The following is a 21,283-nucleotide window of genomic DNA, read 5'->3' as shown; positions in this document are numbered from 1 at the left end:
AGAGAGCGGGTCTTGTCCTGTGGCTCCGTAGGCATCACCAGGCACCATGTGAGGCTTCACAATGACAGGTGGCAGGCCTTTTGACACCACACGTGGCATCGCAGGATCCCAACCGTGACCCCTCCCCCACCCACCGACTGACACCCACTAAGGAGTCAGGGGGTGACCTGTAGCTGCAAGGCACCCCTCGATCGAAAGGCACGCTGATTGATTGCTCACTGCCTAGTCCTGCCCATAACCATCGGCCACTTGGGTACAGCTTTGTGGCAGCTGGGAGACCTCTTCATGCCCCCCCGCCCCCATGCCACAACGGATTCCTCGGGATTGATGACGGGAGAGGAGGGGAATTCTTTCCCCCTGGGGACGATCCAGCAGTGAAGCAGCATCGACGGAGAGGGCACAAGGCGACGATTTCAGACCCTTCCTCAGAATGGAAGCCATTACGGCCAAGTTTGAAACATAACAGAGCAGGGCTGGCCAAGTGAGGGCGGAGAGCCAGAGACAGACACCTGTAACGTTCGTAGGAGGAGAGCTGGAGGTGGTGAAATGGCAGCAATTGTCTTCGCCGGTGGAAAGAGTGCAGAGCAGTCTTGTCTCAGACACAAGGGGGAAGCACCAAGAATACGACCCCTGCCCCATCAGTGGGGTTCCAACACAGCCCCTCACCCCAACATCGTACCCATCTTTTACACCTCTCACGCGAGGGTCGCTTCTGCCATCTAACCATCGTCTGCTCTCCATCCCAGCATGTTTCCAAAATAGTGGTCATGTTTCTTAGCCCCCCACCCTGTTCCCGGTATCCCCACTTCGCAAATCTTCCACACCCCTCCCTGCCACCTGCCTACCTCCCTCCCAGGTTTTCCAGTCCCCACTCCCCCCCCCCCACTTTTGCTGTCCCCTGCTCCATACCTCCCACCCGCTCATCCTTGCAATATCTCCCCTCCATACCTCCTGCACTCTCCTCATTACCCGCTCCTCCCCTCCAATTTCCCTGAGACCCCCTCCCCAGCTCTGCAGCTCCAACCACCCTCCCCATATCTCTCACCCCTCCCAATGACCACCTCCCCCCCAGATCCCCTTCCCCCATATCCCCCTCACCATATCCTCCTATTATCTCCTCTCCCCCATGTTACCCCTCCCTCCATGTTCTCCGCTCCTCATAACCCCCTCCTCTCATATCACCTCCCCATATCACCATTCCTCCCCATATCCACTTTCCTTCATATCCCCTGCATCCCAGTTTTCCCCTTCCCTGTATCTTCCTCCCCGCATCGCCCTTCCCCTGTATCATTATCCCCCAAACCCCCCTGCTATTTCTCATCCCACCGTATCTCCCTCCCCCCTTTATCCCCTTCCTGTGTCGCCCTTCCCCTTGTATCGCCCTTCCCTCCATCCCATCCCCCTCCCCCATATTCCCCTCTACCATATCCCTTTCCTCCCCCCAATCCAATTTCACCCCTGATCCCCCTCCACCCCCCCCGATCCCTCTCCACCCCTCAGATCCCCTGCCAATCTCCCCTTCCCCGGATCCCTTTACCCTTGATCCCCCCCTCGTATTCCATCCTCATATTCCCCTCACCCCATATCCCCCTTCAGCCCATATACCCTTCCCCAATATATCCCCTCCTCCCACATTACCCACTCCCCCTACATTACCCCCTCTCCCATAACTACTCACCTTCATATCCCCCTCTCTCATATCGCTCTCCCCGTTCATATCTCCTTCACATATCACCTTTGCCTGCATTTCCCCCTCCTCTCAAATGCCCTTCCCAGCATTCCTCCTCTCCCCCGCATATCCCCTATCCCTCATATCCCTCTCTCCCTTATATGCTCCTCATATCCTCTCCTCATATCCTTCTCCCCCTCATATATCCCCCTCCCCCACACATCCCCCTCCACCTCCATATCCCCCTCCTTCTCATATCCTCCCACCTCATATACCCCTTCCCCTCAAATCCCACTCCCTCTCATATCCCTCCCCTTCATATCCCTCCCTGCCCTCATTACCCCTTCACTCATATCTCCCTCCCTATATCCCCCACCCCCCACATTTCCTTCATATACCCCTCTCAGCCTGCTCCCACATATCCCCCTCCCTCATATCCCCATCTATCGCATATTCCCTCCCCCTCATTCCCCCTTCCCTCATCCCCTCCCTCCCTCATAACCCCAGCCCCTCATATCCCCCTCCTTCTCATATCCTCCTCCCACCTCATATACCCCTCCCCCTCAAATCCCAATCCCTCTCATATCCCTCCCCCTTCATATCCCTCCCTGCCCTCATATCCCCTTCCCTCATATGTCCCTCCCCAAATCTCCCTCCTTATATCCCCCACATATCCTTCATATGCCCCTCCCCTCAGCCCGCACCCACATATCCCCCTCCCTCCCTCATATCCCCCTCCCTCATATCCCCATCTATCTCATGTCCCCCTTCCCTCATCCCCTCCCTCATATCCCCCTCCCTCATATCCTCACCCCCTCATATCCTTCTTACCCCTCAAATCCCCCTCCCCTTCATATTCCCCTCTCATATCCCCCTCCCTCCCTCCTTCATATCCCCCCTCTCTTTTAGTTTTGTCCTGGTCTTTCTTGAATTCCATTCTCTGACCGAAGGCTGCAGATTCCGTGACATCTCCCAGCGCTGAGCAAAACATCCACATCCTTCAGTCTGTCTGTTCCCCCCAGCACACGCATAAACTGCCCCTTCCAGCCTGCCCTGTGGCCTTTCAGCCCCTCTTATCTGATGCCACCCACAGCCCCTCCAAAAAAAAACACTCGTCTGGAACCCTGGAAAGGATTTGGGGGAGGGGGTGGGCGTGTCTTCTCTCCTCCGAGCAGCCTGTCTGATTGGCTGGCCGCCGGCGGGCCAATCAGAGGGTGGCTGGCAAGGGCACAGGGGGCTTACACGTGTGGCGCCTGAAACTGCTACATGCAGGGATACACGTGTTGCAACATTGACCAGTTTCAGATACAGAGAGATACCGACAATAGGTCCAGAAACAGAGATTCGTGGGACAACCAGACAGAGAGAAAGATCAGGAAGAAAAGAAACACACCAACTGCAACCAGGTAAAAATAAAACACACTTTCCATTGTACACCCAGCTTTATCCCACAATCAAGTCACTTTGTGTGTGCATGGTATGTGTGTGTAGTGTGTATGTATATACATGTATGTGTGTGTAGTATGTATGTATATATGTGTATGTGTGTAGTATGTATATATGTATGTGTATGTATATATGTGTATGTGTAGTGTGTATGTATATATATATGTACGGGTGTGGTGTGTAGTGTGTATGTATATGTATGTGTGTGGTGTGTAGTGTGTATGTATTTGTATGTGTGTAGTGTGAATGTATATGTATGTGTGTGGTGTGCAGTGTGTATATGTGTCTGTGGTGTGTAGTGTGAATGCATATGTGTGTGTATGGTGTGTGGTGTGTATGTATATGAATGTGTGTGGTGTGTAGTGTATGTATATTTATGTGTGTAGTGTGTATGTATATATATATATGTGTGTCTAATGTATATGTGTGCAGTGTGTATGTATGTAGAGTGTATGTGTGTTTTTTATTGAATAAACTGGTCTTCAAAACCACCATCTCTTTGTTGGAAGTTTACAAGATAAATTCCTGCGGATTCATTGATTTTAAAAGCAATATTGCGGGCGTTTTTGTGTTCTTAAGAGCAACCTGGATATTTTGTCTTGGGAGAAATTTTAATTTTTTAATGATTATTATTGTGGGCAATTCTGGGATTTTAATTCACTGTTCTCTCCTTATGCATTGGGATTTTGTTTTTTTTTAAATGAATAATAACAGCCCCTTTTAAGATTTTGGGTTGTGGTAATTAAAACACTTTTGACCAGCTTTGTGGTCAGTCGCTTCAACAGAATTTGGACCAGAGAGGAGGGAGGGCATCAGATCTTCCTATTGTTCTGCAGAATCGCCTGGGATGCCCTTTTGAGGTTTTTTTTTCCCAGGCATTGAGGTAGCGCTTAATCGGGTCAAGATAGCTAGTTTTATTCTATGGCTATGCAGATTTCACCCCCATTCCCCGTCGCTCCTGTGAAACATTGTTTGACGGATACTTAGTATTGTTCCCCCTCTCCCTCTCTCTCTCTCTCTGGTTGTAGAGCAAGCTCCGCCTTTCTCAATCTCTTTTGTCTGCCACCTTCAGTCTTAACAAAGGGATTCACTCACAAGAAGCCTTCCCGATCCTCTTTCTTTTCAAAAATAAGGCACTATTCTCTCTCTCTCTCTTTCTCTTAACTCGTTTCATTGGGAAACCTTCCCTTGTCGCAAGTGGAGGAGGCTAGGAAAGGGGGTCTGATCAACGCCAGCCCGAACCCACTGGTTACCCTAAACCAAATTTGAGGCGGAAAAGTCCGTCCCCTCCCTCTGCCCCCGCCCCCGCCCCCGCCCACTGTCATTTAAATAGCAGCCACGCTATCAGAATCCCTTTCAAAAATTATAAGCGGATTAAGACCTGATTTTCGCATTTTGTGGGGGCCGATGTTAGCCCATTATAATTCAAAATTGCTCAGCCCGCTTACCCTGGTCAATAGCTGAGTCCCAGATTCGAACCCCTGTCTCTCCTGAGTTGGCCAGCCAATGGGGTCAGCAGCCCTGAGTAAAGATGTTTTTTTCCTCTGACTTCCCTATTGGATTTATTAGTAACTGTCTTATATTGATGCCGCCCCCCACCACTACTTTTGCCTCCCCCCCCACCACACACGTGACAATATTTTCTTTACTTGCACCCTGGTGGATAGAATATCTTAAAAGGGCTGAATGGCCTGCTGTGTTATGTTCCCCTGCATGTGGCAAACACCACTTAAAAAGCGGATCATCTGGGTGCTAGAACTTTGCTGTTTGTGGGAGCTTGCTGTGCAAAAAGCGGTGGCTTTGTTCCTCTCCATTACAACAGTAACTACACTTCAGAGAAGTAGCTTATTGGCCATAAACGTAGTTGTGACATCCTGAAGTCACGAAAGAAAGTATATAAGTGCAACTCTTGCTTTTAACCAAAAAAAGTGACAATGTTTAACACTAAAACTGCCTATGTAAATAGTTATACTGAAAATTTTCTATGTAAACAGTCACACAAATAACCAAAGAAAAGGTGACTACACTTAACACTAAAATTGCCTATGTAAGTAGTTACCCTGAAAGTTTTCTATGTAAACAGTCACGCGAGTAACCAAAGAAAAAGTAAACAAGGTTTAACACTAAAACTGCATGTGTAAATAGTTATATTGGAAATTTTGTAAGTAAACAGTCATGTGACATGTAGTTACAGGCTCTGCCCATCAGGTGGGGCTGTGGAGTGAGTTTCTGAAATCTTTCTCCCGCCACTTGGTCGATTTTTTGAAACAAAAAAAACGTGAAAGGGTTGTGTGCAACTCCTGGGTTCTAGAGATTTCTGGTTTGGTTTTGCAGAAACCATTTCAAGTCTTCAAATGGATTTGACTGGCAGTAGAGCTTCTCGCGAGTCCATTGAAGGGTTCAGCAGCGAGGAGGACAGGGACTGTGACGTTTTCCTTTCCGACAGCGACTCTGATAAACACATCAAAGAGAGCGGCCCATGCCTGGACAGACCAACAGGGCTCCCTGTGCGAGATCAGCCCACCTTTACTGGCATGGGCTCGGTGTTTGCCAGTGAGGGGTCCCTGAGCGGACCTCAAGCCTTCATCCCCCATCCCATGTCGGCCTCCCACCTCAAGAAGCCCCTGGAGAACATTTACTTCGCCTCGGCCTCTGTGAGTCAACGCAGCCCCTTGCCGGCTGGCGCTGACCCGGGAAGGAACTGGGAGCTCCCACTCAGGGGGCACCTTGTTGGTCAACACTCCAAGAGGTTCATCAGCAGGGGTCTAAAGAGGAGGTGGGAATGGGAGGAGTCCAGACAGCATGGGACTGCGCTGAGTGAAAGGATGCCTCACGTCAAGAGCAGAGGGGACCTCCTATTTGCACAAAAGGTTTGGAAACTTTTTTTATTGTCATTTTTCCTCCATTTCTGTTGTTCTTTGTTTTTGGGAAGTGGGTGTCAATTGTATATTGATTGTGTGCAAATGGTGGGCAGTAATTGAGCATTCACTTGAGCCCCTATATTGAAGCAGACTGAAACTGTAGTTCCGCTAAAGCGAAATACAGATTTTTTTTTTTGCAAAATGCAGATGCTGGAAATCTGGAACGAAAAGCAGAAAATGCTGGACGTACTCAGCCGGGTCACGTAGCATCTGTGCCGAGAGAAAAGTTGCATTGCACGAAAGGTGTATTTAAGGGGGGAAGCTGGTTAAACACAAGAGGGAGAAAGGGATAGAAGGATGTGTTGATGAGGGGGAGATGAAGAAGGCGGGGGGGATGGGGTGGGTGGTGGGAGGAGGCTCGTGTGGAGCAGAAGCGCCAGCACGGAGCAGAGGGGCCGAATGGCCTGTTTCTGTCAAGCGTCGTTACAGCACACAAAGAGGCTACTCGGCCCATTGAGTCTATGCCGTCTCTCTGTAGAGCAATCCAGTCAGTCCTATTGCTCCTGCTCTCATTTGATAAATTTGATCCCGTGTCTACTGTTTACTTCTTCTGTTTCCTTTTTTTTGGGTGGGGGGGTGCATGTCCAGTGCAAAGAGCTCCAAGTATTCATCAGACCACTGACTGTCCTCCTCAACGGCCTGAAGACTGGACGGTATAACAGAGGTAAGGATGAGATTTAAATGTTTTGTCTTTGAGGTGCTGGTGGGGGGGAGGTTTGGCATAAGGATACATTCCACGCGGAGCGTGGGGTGTAAGCTCACGATCGCTCCCCCCTCTCCAAGTCCCTCACCAGATTTGCCGAGCTACTGACTCCAACTGAAGGGAGCGGGGAATCAAAGCAACTCTCCCGGGTTAGTAGTATGTTAATTATATTGTTAAGATGCATAGGTGACGGGCATTGTTTAACTAAGTACTTTGAGCACGTATAAATAGGGGGCGAGGGGGGGGGGTGGCAGGCACATTGAAGGACCTCCTCATGGGCCTGCTGCTGGGCCTGGCCAAGGTGGCTGTTAACAGGTCCAGGCAACAGTCTGTGGAGGGGGTCATTAGACCCGACTCTCTGCCCTTCTTCTGTGCCTATGTTTACACCCAGGTGTCCCTGGAGAGGGAGTGTACGGGTTCCACTGATACACTTGGGATCATCCATGACCAGTGGGTGCCACAAGGGGCTGGAGTGTTTCATCAGCCCTGGAAGCAACATTTTAATTTCATTATATAAGAGTCCTTTAAGCTTTGTCTTTCATCATAGTGCCCCTTTAAGGGGCTGTTAATTTGTTTATTTTTGGGTTCTTTAAAAGAGCGTATAAATAGGGGACAGCTGGGACACTGGGCGTGGGGGAGAGAGTTGTGAGACTGAATAAGTCAAGAAACTCTCTCAACAAAGGAAAGCTCTGTGTCTTGCTTTCGACTTCACCACCAATGGGCTTGGATCGTGTTAACATCCTGCGTGGAATTTTTAATTCAGTCCAGGGATCTGGGAGTTGCTGGCAAGGCTGGCATTTACTGCCCGCCACTTCCCCGTTGGTGAGCCGCCACCGTTGCTTTGGTCGGCGCAAACTTGAGTGGCTTGCTGGGCCCCTTCAGAGGGCAGTTAAGGGTCAACGGCGTTGAGTTTGGGGTTGTGGATGCTCCATGGCTGAACCCATTTAAGGCTGGGATAGAGTGACCTTTGGTCTCTTTGGGAGCTAAGGAGTGTGGGGAGCGGGCGGGGAAGTGGAGTTGAAGCCCGAGGTCCGCCATGATCCTATTGAATGGCGGAGCAGGCTCAAGGGGCTGAGTGCCCCTAGTTCTTGTGTCAACTGAAATCACTTACAGGCCCAGACCTGTAAAAGGCGACAGGCTCCATCCCCTGAAAGGGTCTTGAATGAGCAGGTTGGGGTTTTCACTCAATTCCCGTATTTCATAAGCGTCTTGGTTGTTATTGCACAGAAGGAGGCCATTCATCCCATCGGGTCCCTGCTGGCTCCCTGTAGAGTCAGTCCCATTTGTCCCCGCTCTATCCCCGTAGCCCTGCTAGTTTATTTCCCTCGTGTTGCCCATCCAATTTCTTTTACGAAATCAACCATCGTCCCCGCTTCCTCCGCCCTCGTAGGTAGCGAGTTCCAGGCCATTGAACAAGGTTCTTCCCCACACCCCTCCCCCCCCGGCATCACTTGCCCAAAACAATTTCTTAAAGATGAATTCAAACTATAGATGCATTTAAGGGGGAAGGCTGGATACACAGGAGGGAGAAAGGAAAGAAGAATACGTTTGATGTGGTAGAGATGAGGAGGGGTGGTTGAGAAGAGGCCGGTGTGGGGCAGAAACACCAGCACGGAGTAGAGGGGCCGAATGGCCTGTTTCTGCGAACATTCTTCTGTAATTCTCAAGTTGCGATGGTGGGATTTGAGCTCAGGAAGTGGTTGTTTGACCTTTTCAGGCCTAAGCAGTTTCCAGCAGAGCGTTGCTATGGACCGGATCCAGAGGATTGTGGGAGTCCTGCAGAAGCCGGCAATGGGGTAGGTGCCCTGGCCAATTGGCGCGACTTTTGTTTTGTGTGGAGCGGCGCTGGAGCCAGAGGAGGTGTTGAGCAGGCTCGGACAGGGTCTGGCTAACAGGGAATCGGCCTTAGGCTGCTAACCAGGCCTTTCACCCCCGGTGCCAGCACTGAGGGAGTGCTGCACTGTCGTCGGTGCCAGCTTTCAGATATGGCGTGAGAGCATAAGAAATAAGAGCAGGAGTAGGCCATTCAGCCCCTCGGGCCTGCTCCGCCAATTTAGTAAGATCATGATTGTGGCCTGAACTCCACGTTTCTGTCATTCCCCCCCCCCCATAACCCCAGACTCCCTTACCGATCAAAAATCTGTCTAATTCAGCCTTGAATATATTCAATGACCCGGCCTCTAATGCTCTCTGGGGGAGAGAATTCCACAGACGACCCTCTGAGAGAAGAAATTCCTCCTCATCTCCGTCTTCGATGGGAGACCCCTTATCTTTAAACTGTGGCCGTCCCCCCCCTCGTTCTAGATTCCCCCACGAGGGGAAACATCCTGTCAGCCTCTGCCCTGTCGAGCCCCCTTAGAATCTTATGTTTCAATAATATCACCCCTCATTCTTCTAAACTCCAATGAGTTTAGGCCCAACCTGCTCGATGTTTCTCCATACTAAAAATCCCACTAATGGTGGGGGTTGGGTTGGGTGGGAGGGGTTGCACCTCGGCGCGGGGTGGGGGTGTGTTGTGGTGGGGAGGGGAGTTCACCCCGGTGTCCTGGCCAATATTTATCCCTCAACCAACACCAGACGGGCTGGGCATCCACCTCGTTTTGCAGTTGGCAGGAGCTTGCTGTGCGCGAACTGGCTGCCTCGGCGCTGCTCTGGGAGTGCCGACCTGGATTCGGATGCCCGTCACTCTGGAGTCGGGGGCTCGAACCCACGACCTTCAGCCTCGGAGACGAGGGTGCTGCCCACTTTTAAATCTGAGGCAGCATGGCGGGAGTTGGGGGTGAACTGGGAGCCATAGTCGGTCTTTGAGGACGGTGGGGGGGTGGTGGGTGGGGTGGGGGGGGGGGTGGTTGCTGAGCTGAGATCTTAGCTGCAGTTGCCGTTCTGCACTGGACTCGCTGATCCCAGCAGTGGTGGTACAAAAGAACTTGGTGGTGTTGCCTTCGGCAGGACTGGGCCTTGTCCTCGATGGGCCTGTCCTGGCCAAATTGGCTGCCTGTGATGCGATACAAAATATTTGTCATTCATACGCTTTTTATCTCTCTCCCGCCACCCCCATCCACGCCTTTTCAAACAGGGAGCGTTATTTAGGCACCCTCCTAAAAGTGGAAATGATGCTAAAGGTTTGGTTTCCTCACGTTCCCATAGAAACGCCGAACGCTGAAGGCTCCGGGCCTACAGGGACTGAATGCAACGCGAGGAAGGTAGGTGGCCCCAATGGGTCAGGACTGAGACACACGAGTTACTAGATCCGTTTAACACGCTCTCTGGGATGCCCCCCCCCCCCACTCCCACCCCACTGGCCTAGATTTCAGGCGTTGGGCCTCAGTATCCCTCTTGTTTGGTGGTGGAAAATCGACCAGGCCTGCTGCTCGAGATTGACCCTCACGGGGAAGAGCCGCCCAGGGCCTTCGGACCAGGATTTGGGTTGACCGCGAGGCCATCGCAATTGAACAGCTCGCCAACGCTCAAAGCGGCGAGGTCTGCTCTTGGGAGGAGGGCTGAGGAGGTCCCAGAAGCCTTCTCCGCTCTAAGGAGAACAACCCCAGCTTCTCCAATTCCATTTTAAAGAGCCGAAACTTAGAGGTGGGCTGTCCGGCCCATCGCACCCTTGCCGGCTCTTTGCGTGGAGCGCTTTGGACTCCCGTCGCACAGCCCCACGCCTTGCTCAGGTTCTGGGGTCGGGGGTTCCAATCCCAGCACGGTAGCCGGCGCACGTGAAATCCAGTCAATAGATCTGGAATGGAATGGTGACCGTTCCTGTCGATTGTCGTGTATGAAAAAACTGGTTCATGGGTTGTGGGCGTGGCTGGCTAGACCCAGCACTTTTGTTGCCCATCCCTAATTGTCCCTCGAGGTGGGGGGGTGGGGGGGGGGGCCTTCTTTAACCGCTGCAGTCCCGTGCGGTGTAGGCGCACTCACAGCGCTGTTAGGGAAAATGCACTGGTTAAAAAAACCCCATCTGGTTCACTAATGCGCCCCCCCAACCACCACCATCTCCCCCCCCACCCCCCCCAACTTTAGGGAAGGGAAATCTGCCCTCCTTACCCGGTCTGGCCTACACGTGACTCCGGGCCTACAGCCCATGTGGTCAACTCTTAAACTGCCCCCACCACCCCCCCCCCTCCCAGTTCAAGGGGGCAATTAGGGACGGGCAAGAAATGCCAACCTTGCCCAGCGACGCTCACATCCCATGAATAAAATGATTGCAGAAAAGGTCACGGGACTGATGCCCAATTGTGACTCAGATGTTGCCTTGTGCTGGTCGGTTATTGCCGGGATTTAATTGCCCTTTATCTCTTGCCTCAGCACGCACGGACCAACTCCTCGGGCACCAGTTCCTCGTGGGAGTCGGTCTCCCCACCCTCGTCCCGAAGGCAATCCTCCAGCGACGGCGGCACGCAGGAGCGAGTGGACACAGCGGCGGCGGGCGGCCAGGAGGAGGGGCCGGAGCCTGCAGGAGGGGCCCCAGAGGGGTCACCCGGGGGCACCCGCCGGCTCTACCGAGTGGACGGCACCTCGGCGGTGCGGTGCTTGGCCCTGGTCATGCAGGACAGCTCGGTGTCTTCCACCACCCGCCCCTGGCGCCCGGCCAGGAGCAGCAGCGCCCCCCCCTGCCTCCCCACCGGGCCCGGGGAGCAGGCCCCGACGTGGGAGGCTCGCAGCCCGCCCGTCCCCTGGCCCCGCCTCCTGGCCTGCGAGGCGATCGTGCTCCTGGACCTGCGGGAGAGGCCGGGAGGTTTCGGGGGGGAGGGCGAGGGAGAGGGGCCCTCGAAGTGAGGCCTACCAGCCTCCCCCACCACCCCCCCCACCTCAGGAGAGGGAAAGAAAACAAAGGACCTGCATTTCTCAAGCGCCCTTCGCCGCCTCAGGACATCTCAGGGCTCTTCACGGCCAATGAAGTACTTTTTTTTCTGAAGCGCGGTCGCTGCTGTAGGAGACGTGGCAGCCGATTTACACACAGCAAGATCCCATGAACAGCCGCGTGGTATTGGGCGATTTTTCTTTTATTGCGGAAAAGTATTGAAGTGTTTTGGAGGTGCACTTGCGATGCCTTGGCGTATGAGGCTAAAAAAAAATGGGATTAGAATAGTTAGGAACTTGTTTGACTGGCGCAGACTCGATGGGCCGAAGGGCCTTATTCCGTGCTCTAGATCTCTATAACTCTGTGACTCTAAAAACACTGGTGCGTTTCCATGTCAACACCTCTACCAATCAGAGTCCGCTTGGCAACTAATCAGAACTCTCTTTTCATGCAGTATAAATTGTTGTTACTCCTGACATCGGTTTTCTCTTGCGAATTGTCCTGATGAGTGCAAGACACAAAGATTTGACAAAAATGTTTCGTTTTTTTCAGCAATACTCAAGCTCCGTGCTACCAAACACTAATTATTTTTTTATTGATCTTGCTTGAGGTGTGAATATTAGACACCGGGGAGAACTCCCCACTGCTCTTCTTCCAACAGTGGCTGTGTGGGATCTTTTATGGCCCTTCCGAGAGAGAGCAGATGGGGCCTCAGTTTAAAGTCACCTCCAAAAGATAGGACCTCTGTCAGTGCGGCGCTCCCTCAGTACTGACCCTCCGACAGTGCGGCACTCCCTCAGTACTGATCCTCCGACAGTGCGGCACTCCCTCAATACTGACCCTCCGACAGTGCAGCATTCTCTCAGTACTGACCCTCCGACAGTGCGGCACTCTCTCAGTACTGACCCTCTGACAGTGTGGCATTCCCTCAGTACTGACCCTCCGACAGTGCCACACTCCCTCAGTACTGACCCTCCAACAGTGCAGCACTCCCTCAGTACTGACCTGCTGACAATGTGGCACCCCCTCAGTACTGACCCTCCGACAGTGCGGCGCTCCCTCAGTACTGACCCTCTGACAGTGCGGCGCTCCCTCAGCACTGACCCTCCGACAGTGTGGCACTCCCTCAGCACTGACCCTCCGACAGTGCGGCACTCCCTCAGCACTGACCCTCCGACAGTGCGGTGTCCTCAGTACTGACGCTCCAACAGTGCCACACTCCCTCAGTACTGACCCTCCAACAGTGCCTCACTACTGGCATTGGGGACATCAGCCTGGATTTTGTACTCAACTCTCTGGACTGGGGCTCAACCCTGCAACATCTGACCCGGGGACGAGAGAGAGAGTGCTACCCCCTGAGATCGCAGCAGACCTCCCAACAACACACAAGGCAGGGTGGGGTGTCGGGTGGGGGTTGGGGGGGGTGGGGGTGGGAGGTGAACCACTGTAGGTCCAGGGAGTGCATTTTTTGAATGGGGACACAGAGACAATTGCCTCAAGTGTACTTAATTCATCGGCATTGCAAATATGTCGGCCTTGTCAACTCTGGATCTGAGCAGACTGCTTTTCCACGAAGAACCATCACTGTGCCTCTGACGAGGTGGGAGGGGAGGGGGCTGAGAATATGCTGGAATAATTTCTGAGGGGAAAAATTGTTTGCAGGCTTGCCAGTGCGATCAGGAGGGTGCAACCTCTATGACAGATTCTCTCTCTGGGTTTGCTTGTCACCTCGTGTTCCTTTCCTCGTTTTGATACGTGTTTGTTGTGTCGTGACTGCCTACCCGAGTCATCAAGGGTGGTGGGGCTTTTGAAAATCAATTTTCTAGCAAGTGGGTAAAAGGGTTGCCAACTCTCAAGAGGATTGCCCAGGAGTTGAGAGGTTGTTCTATTCCACCCCCCGCCCCCCAACCCATCCCCAACGAAAAAAATCCAGACGATTCTTAAAAATAATAATGGGCTCCTTTCACTTCCTTAAGAACATAAGGAGGAGGAGGCCATTTGGCCCCTCGAGCCTGCTTCCGCCATTCACGGCCAATCCGATTGTGGCCGTAACTCCACTCCCCTGTCCGTCCCCGATAACCCTTGACCTCCCGGTGTGTCAAAGGTCGGTCTCGCTCAGCTTTGAATATGTTCAGTGGCCCAGCCTCCGCTGCTCCCTGGGGAAGAGAACTCCGCAGACTAATGAGAGATGAAATTCCTCGTCCTCCTCCTCCTCCTCCTCCCCTCCGTCCTAAATGGGCGACCCCTTATTTCGAAACTCTGCCCCCTCCCCACCTCGTTCTAGATCGCTCCCCCACCCCCCCCAACTCACGAGGGGGAACGTCCTCTCAGCTAGGATCGCCTCTCGTCCTTCGAAACCCACCCCCCCACCACCCACCCCACACAGCGAGCGCAGGCCTAACCTACTCACGAGACCAACCCACCCCCCCCTTCATCCCGGGAATCAGGCCAGCGATTCCTCCTCCTCGGAGCTGTGGGTTGGAGGGCCATGCGAGACCCTTGCCCTTTGATGATAAATGTGACAGGAGCGAAGGCGCCAAGGAGGGAAACTTCGACTGGCGGCGGCATCATCCAATCGGTTGCAGGGAGCCCGGGGGTTGGGGGGGGGGGGGACCTGCCGGGTGAGCAACGGCCAGGCTGGGGTGTCAGGTGGTTAGATCTCCAGGGATACGTCCGGCAGGCGTTGGCAACCCTCTGTCGGGGTGGGGGAGGGTCTCCAGTTAGCGCTGGCAGGTTCCGGTGCTATTTTAAGACAGGCTGGTGGTTAAGGCCCCCCCTCCCCGGTGTGTTCACATCAGGGAGGCCACCCACCTCCACCACTCCGCCTGCCTTGGGCACCACCTGGTATATTTGCGACACAGTCGTCGTGACAGCAGGGGGATTGCAAAACAATGACTGTAATGGGCCGAGCGGCCTCCCTCTGGTAATAAAGGACTCTCGTGGAATTGGCCCCCCTCAGGGTCTGCCTATATGCGCCTCTTATTTACACTCTACTGTCCAGCCCCCCCTCTTGTCATGCCCTCTCCTGGTCTCCCAACTATAACAAAGCGCACAGCGTCACTGGGGGAAGGTGCAAAAAGAAAGAAAGATTCAGGAGGACGATACCGGAACCGAACAGTTACCAGCAAGAAGGAAAGGATGGAACAGGCCCCAGGCTCTTTTCTCTCGGAAAGAGGAGGCTGCGGGAGTTGGGGGGGTGGGGGGCGGTGTGACCTGATCGAGGTCGTTAAAATTCTGAGAGGGGTTTCGATAGGGTCGACGGGGAGAAGATGTTTCCACTTGTCGGTGGAGACCAGAACTAGGGGGGGGTCCCATCAATATGAGACAGTCCCTGATAAACCCGATGGGGAATTCAGGAGAAACGTCTTTACCCAGAGAGTGGGGGAGAATGTGGGACTCGCTCCCACGGGGAGTGGAGAGAATGTGGGACTCACTCCCACGGGGAGTGGGGAGAATGTGGGACTCGCTCCTGCGGGGAGCAGAGAGAATGTGGGACTCATTCACGCGGGGAGAATGTGGGACTCGCTCCCACGGGGTGAATGTGGGACTCGCTCCCACGGGGAGTGGGGAGAATGTGGGACTCGCTCCCACGGGGAGTGGTCAAGGTGAATTGCAGAGATGGATTGCAGGAGGGGGAAGCTGGATAAACACATGCAGGAGAAAAGAATACGTGGCTGGGGTGAGATGAGACGGGGGGGGTGGGAGGAAGCTAGTGTGGAGCACAAATACCAGCATGGACTGGAGAGGCCAAATGGCCTGTGTTTGGGCTGTATGCTTTCTGTAACATCCAGCAAGAGATCAAATGGGAGGTCCCACACACCCAACGGACACCCTGTAAATACTGACACACTCCCTGGGGACCCCCTGTAAATACTGACACACTCCCCGGGGACCCCCCCCCCGTAAATACTGACACACTCTCCGGGGACCCCCCCGTAAATATTGACACACTCCCCGGGGTCCCCCTGTAAATACTGACACACTCCCCAGTGACCCCCTGTAAATACTGGCACACTCCCCGGGGACCCCCCTGTAATTACTGACACACTCCCCGGGGATCCCCTGTAAATACTGACACACTCCCCTGGGACCCCCTGTAAATACTGACACACTCCCCGGGGATCCCCTGTAAATACTGACACACTCCCCTGGGACCCCCTGTAAATACTGACACACTCCCCGGGGATCCCCTGTAAATACTGACACACTCGCCGGGGACCCCCTGTAAATACTGACACACTCCCCGGGGACCCCCCTGTAACTGCTGACACACACCATGGCGACCCCCTGTAAATACTGACACACTCCCCCGGGACACCCTGTAATTACTGACACACTCCCCGGGGACCCCCCTGTAAATACAGACACACTCCCCGGGGACCCCCCTGTAAATACTGACACACTCCCCCGGGACACCCTGTAAATACAGACACACTCCCCGGGGACCCCCCTGTAAATACTGACACACTCCCCGGGGTCCCCCTGTAAATACTGACACACTCCCCAGTGACCCTCTGTAAATACTGGCACACTCCCCAGGGACCCCCTGTAAATACTGACACACTCCCCGGGGACCCCCTTTAAATACTGAAGCACTCCCCGGAGACCCCCTATAAATACTGACACACTCCCCCGGGACACCCTGTAAATACTGACACGCACCCCGGGGACCCCCTGTAAATACTGACACGCTCCCCGGGGACCCCCTGTAAATACTGACACACTCCCCGGAGACCCCCCCCTTGTAAATACTGACAAACACCCCTCGGATCTGATCATTCTCTGCACCCCTACTTGGTAATACCTAGGATCCTCTGCTTTCACTGTGTACTGGAGATGAATGCTATGGAGTCTGTGGTTTAGCAAAGGGGATCAAAGTACCATTTAACCAACCCGCCTCCCCCCTCCCATCGTAAATAAAATTGCTTGTTTAAAGAGGCAGCAATCTTGCTGGATTTGGGCTTAAGTTCTTTGTTTTCCCAGCGCTGGTAGTTTTTTTTTAAGGCTTTGTCCCTTGTGTGCTGCGTTCTGGCGATACATTAGTAGCCATGGAAACAGTGGAGTGCCAGACAGTCTCTTAAAGATGTCACGCCGATGAGGCTGAGGCTTGTCTGTCGGGGTGGGAAAGGGAGTAATTAACCGCGCTCAGCGTTGAGGAATGCAGCCTCTGGACCAGTGAATGCCGGCTCTGCCTTTGTGAACTGTTGACCAGCATCATCGTGGATCCTTCACTGCCCTCTTGTTTCTGTCGGCCGTCATTCGCCTTAGGCTTTCCCCTAAAAGGCTCCCTGACCTCTCGCGTCCCTCCCCAGCGCCCATCCGAAGCGAGGGCCTCCTGGCTGATCGCCTTGCGGCTTCCATCGCTGCATGTCCCGGAACTGGACGGTGCGCCCCACTCCGGCGCCAAGGAGACCCCAACCACCAACCCCTCCTTTCCAGCCGCGCATTCGGCCGTCCCTTGCCCGAGCTCCGGTGGCAGTGCTTTTCAACTAGGGTGTGCATCGCTCCCCCCTCTCCCCCGCCCCATTAATGCTCTCAACAGCCCCTATCCTTGCCAGTCCGGTGCCAAGGAGGACCTCCGGCATCCAGTTCACCTCCCCAGAGCTACTGCCCCACTTCACCCGACTGCTGACAGTGCGGCTGCTCAACTGAGGCGGGCTTCGCAGTTCAGCCCCAGCGCCCCTGGTTCCCCATCCCCGGCACCTCCCAGGACTTGCCCTCGTGTACAGCAAGCCCTGGCACTACCCCTCCCCTCTCTAGGCTCACGGGACGTCTAGAGGCAGGTGGGAACGTAGGGAATGGAAGGAGCTCCCATTGCTGTCAGATTGTATATGTCAGTTATTTTCTTGCGTGCACACACACACACACACACACACACACTCTTCGGCACCGCTGCCAGAACTCCAGGGGTGCTTGCAAGGCTCTTATTTTTTTTAATGTAATTTTTAACCGTGTAACGCTTTCTTGACAGTCCAGGAGTAATTGTTGGTGGCAGCGCCTGTCTCTCCCAGTGGCCTCTGATTCACCCACACGCAGCCAAGAACATAATTCATCCATTATTTTGGCGATGGCAGCTCCTGCGATTGAGGACGGCGTAGAGGTCACCCACCAAGTCAGCCGAGTTAATCGTTCCGCAGAATCCTCCTCACAAAAGGATTCCATCTGAAATGCCCTTTCATCTTCCCTCCCTCATGACTCTTTTCCAAGTGGTTTTATTTTTCTCCCTCCCAGTGCCTTTTTCTCTCTCCTTGTCTGTCCTTGTAATCGTTTCTGCCTCTGGGTCTCTCTTTCCCGCTCTAGGTCTCTTGTCTCTGTGACACCCTCTCTCAACTTTGCTTTGTTATCTCTAGTCTGTCATTCTCTCTTGGTTTGTTTTTCCCTGTTACACTTCCCTCTCACTTTATCCTTCCTCCCTGGCTCTGCCTTCCAGTTGCACCATCTCTTTCTCTCTGCCTCTTTCACTTGATACTTTTTGTGTGTCTTCCTCTCTCTTTATCACTCCCCCTCTTCCTCAATCTCTTTCTCTCAGTTTCACTGTCTTTCTTAGCTCCATATTGTTTCTCTCCCTCTCTATTCTGTTTTTCTCTGCCTCTCTCTCTATCTCTCTCTCAACATTTTGTCTCCCATCTCTCTCTCTCTTCCCAATCGTCTCTTTCTCTGTCTCTTTCTACCCCAGTCTCTCTCTCTCCCCCAGTCTCTCTCCCTGCCAGTCTGTCTCTCCCCCAGTGTCTCTATCTCCCCAAGTCTGTCTCTCCCCCAGTCTCTCTCCCCGCCGGTCTCCCCCAGTCTCTCTCACCCCCAATCTCTCTCCTCTAGGATTTATCACCCCAGTCTCTCTAGCCACCCCCCCCGCCCGCCCCCCATTCTCTCCCCTGTGTCTCTCCCTCATCTCTCTTCCCCAGTCTCTCTCTCTCCACAAGTCTCTCTCTCACCCCAGTCTCCTCTGGACTTTCTCACCTCAGTCTCTCCCCCTCAGTCTCTCTCTCCCCCTCAGTCTCTCTCTCCCCCTCAGTCTCTCTCACCCTCAATCTCTCTCCTCTATACTTTCTCACCCCAGTCTCTCTTCCCCCATTCTCTCCCCTGTGTCTCTCCCTCATCTCTCCCCTGTGTCTCTCCCTCATCTCTCTTCCTCAGTCTCTCTCTCTCCACAAGTCTCTCCCTCGCCCCCAATCTCTAGACTTTCTCACCTCAGTCTCTCTCTCTTCCCCAGTCTCTCCCTCTCTTCCCCAGTCTCTCTCTCTTCCCCAGTCTCTCTCTCTTCCCCAGTCTCTCTCTCTCCCCCAGACTTTCTCTCTTCCCCAGTCTCTCTCTCTCCCCCTGTCTCTCTCTCTCTCCCCCTCAGTCTCTCTCCCCCAGTCTCTCTCTCTCCCCCAGACTTTCTCCCCATGTCTCTCTCTCTTCCCCAGTCTCTCTCCCCCTCAGTCTCTCTCTCTCCCCCAGTCTCTCTCCCTCAGTCTCTCTCTCCCCCAGTCTCTCTCTCCCTCAGTCTCTCTCTCCCCCAGTCTCTCTCTCCCCCTCAGTCTCTCTCTCCCCCAGACTTTCTCCCCGTGTCTCTCTCTCTCCCCAGTTTCCGCCTCCCCACTCTCATCAGTCTCTCCCCTCACCCTCTCGTCTACCCAGTCTCTTTTCCCCACTCTCTCTGTCTTCCTCCCTCTCTGTCTTTATTTCAGTTGCCCCCAAATGTTTTTGATTGAAGGACCCTTTATCAAACAGATTTGTGCAGTAATCATACTATATAATATTTATGATATGAAAGTACTGCAGATAAAGATATTTCTGTAATGCTTTTGAGAATTATTTAATTTCATGCCACTCTTCCACTTGTCTTTTTGCACTTTCCTTCTCATTGAGGGAGACAGCTGCTCCCACCTCCTGACTAACACGTTCACAATGTTCTTCAACCCTCCACAAAGGTTGCTACGGAGCCCGGGAACCCCAGTGAGAGTCTGGTCTCCCTCTCCCGACAGCTCCTGGAGGCTCTGGCACCTGTGGGTTCCACAGGGCACCGGCAGAGGGAGAGAGAGAGACTGCCATGGAACAGCTAAGTCTGCCTCTGTTGGGCGCTCGACAGGATCGGGTCCATGACGCCCTTTGCAGTTGAACATCCCGCCACGACTCAGATTAAAACACAACTGCCGGCCGGGTGGATGAGGGCATGAACCCCTGCAAGTGGGAGCTGGCAGCTCCGTCGGCCATGCGTGGAGTTGCAGCCTTTGGCGCCCATGTCGAGCTAGGTTGATGTCATGCCAGCAGAGATGGTATAATACTTTGGAGGAGACAGTGGCAGGGTTGGAAATCAGCTGCGGGGTGTGGCGGGGGGGGCCAGGTTTAAGTGCTGCACACCCAAGGAAAATAAATTCCTGGGAAATCACAAGATTTGGGGGTTCTGCGATGCCCTCCACAGGCGAATAGCCAGAGCTGATGAGGGTGGGGAGAAACTCAGGCAGGAGAAGTTAAACCAGATCAGTCAAACCTGGTGGGGCAATTCAACCGTGGGAGGAATTTTAAGGGTAGGAGCACAGATTCCCAGTGGAGGGGCTCCATAAGGAAGCAGTCAGTGCTTCTCCCAAACTAGGTCTGGAGGATTAGATGGGCTTAAATTTGAATCTATATCCTCTCTATATGCTTATCAACTACAGCTGTAAACTGTATTTATATAGCGCCTCAGGATAGCAAAACGTCTCAAAGTGCTTCACAGGAGCCTAATTCAGGCAAAATTTGACACTGAGCACTGTGACATGTGAGCAAAAGGTTGGTCAAAGAAATTAGTTTTAAGGGGTGTCTTAAAGGAGGAGAGAGAGGGAGCGGTGAAGAGGTTTAGGGAGGGAATTCCAGAGCTCAGGGCCCCAGGCAGCTGAAGGCACGGCCGCCAATGGTGGAGCGATGGGAATCGGGGGATGGGCAAGAGGCCGGAATTGGAGGAACGCAGAGATCTCGGTGGGTTGTAGGGGCTGGAGGAGGTTACAGAGATAGGGAGGGGTGTAGGGGCTGGAGGAGGTTACAGAGATAGGGAGGGGTGTAGGGGCTGGAGGAGGTTACAGAGATAGGGAGGGGTGTAGGTGCTGGAGGAGGTGACAGAGATAGGGAGGGGTGTAGGGGCTGGAGGAGGTCACAGAGATAGGGAGGGGTGTAAGGGCTGGAGGAGGTCACAGACTTAGGGAGGGGTGTAGGGGCTGGAGGAGGTTACAGAGATAGGGAGGGGTGTAGGGGCTAGAGGAAGTCACAGAGATAGGGAGAGGTGTAGGGGCTGGAGGAGGTTACAGAGATAGGGAGGGGTGTAGGGGCTAGAGGAAGTCACAGAGATAGGGAGAGGTGTAGGGGCTGGAGGAGGTTACAGAGATAGGGAGGGGTGTAGGGGCTGGAGGAGGTTATGAAGATAGGGAGGGGTGTAGGGGCTGGAGGAGGTTACAGAGATAGAGAGGGGTGTAGGGGCTGGAGGAGGTTACAGAGATAGGGAGGGGTGTAGGGGCTGGAGGAGGTTACAGAGATAGGGAGGGGTGTAGGGGCTGGAGGAGGTTACAGAGATAAGGAGGGGTGTAGGGGCTGGCAGAGGTTACAGAGATAGGGAGGGGTGTAGGGGCTGGAGGAGGTTACAGAGATAGGGAGGGGTGTAGGGGCTGGAGAAGGTTACAGAGATAGGGAGGGGTGTAGGGGCTGGAAGAGGTTACAGAGATAGGCAGGGGTGTAGGGGTTGGAGGAGGTTACATAGATAGGGAGGGGTGTAGGGGCTGGAGGAGGTT

At 53.7% G+C, this 21,283-nt stretch overlaps 1 protein-coding gene across 1 annotated transcript; it reads left to right on the top strand.

Moving 5' to 3' along the window:
* The first annotated feature begins 5,413 nt into the window (after positions 1–5,413).
* On the top strand, positions 5,414–11,518 carry LOC121274314 (circadian-associated transcriptional repressor-like). Its single transcript, XM_041181557.1, has 5 exons — positions 5,414–5,985; positions 6,625–6,700; positions 8,457–8,535; positions 9,816–9,942; positions 11,048–11,518. The coding sequence occupies exons 1-5, from the start codon at positions 5,470–5,472 to the stop codon at positions 11,516–11,518; spliced, it is 1,269 nt and encodes a 422-aa protein (XP_041037491.1). The 5' UTR covers positions 5,414–5,469.
* The last annotated feature ends 9,765 nt before the right edge of the window (positions 11,519–21,283 follow it).

This window comes from Carcharodon carcharias (assembly GCF_017639515.1).
Source record: "Carcharodon carcharias isolate sCarCar2 chromosome 36 unlocalized genomic scaffold, sCarCar2.pri SUPER_36_unloc_1, whole genome shotgun sequence".
NCBI lineage: Eukaryota > Metazoa > Chordata > Chondrichthyes > Lamniformes > Lamnidae > Carcharodon > Carcharodon carcharias.
This window is presented reverse-complemented; position numbering and strand designations above follow the sequence as displayed.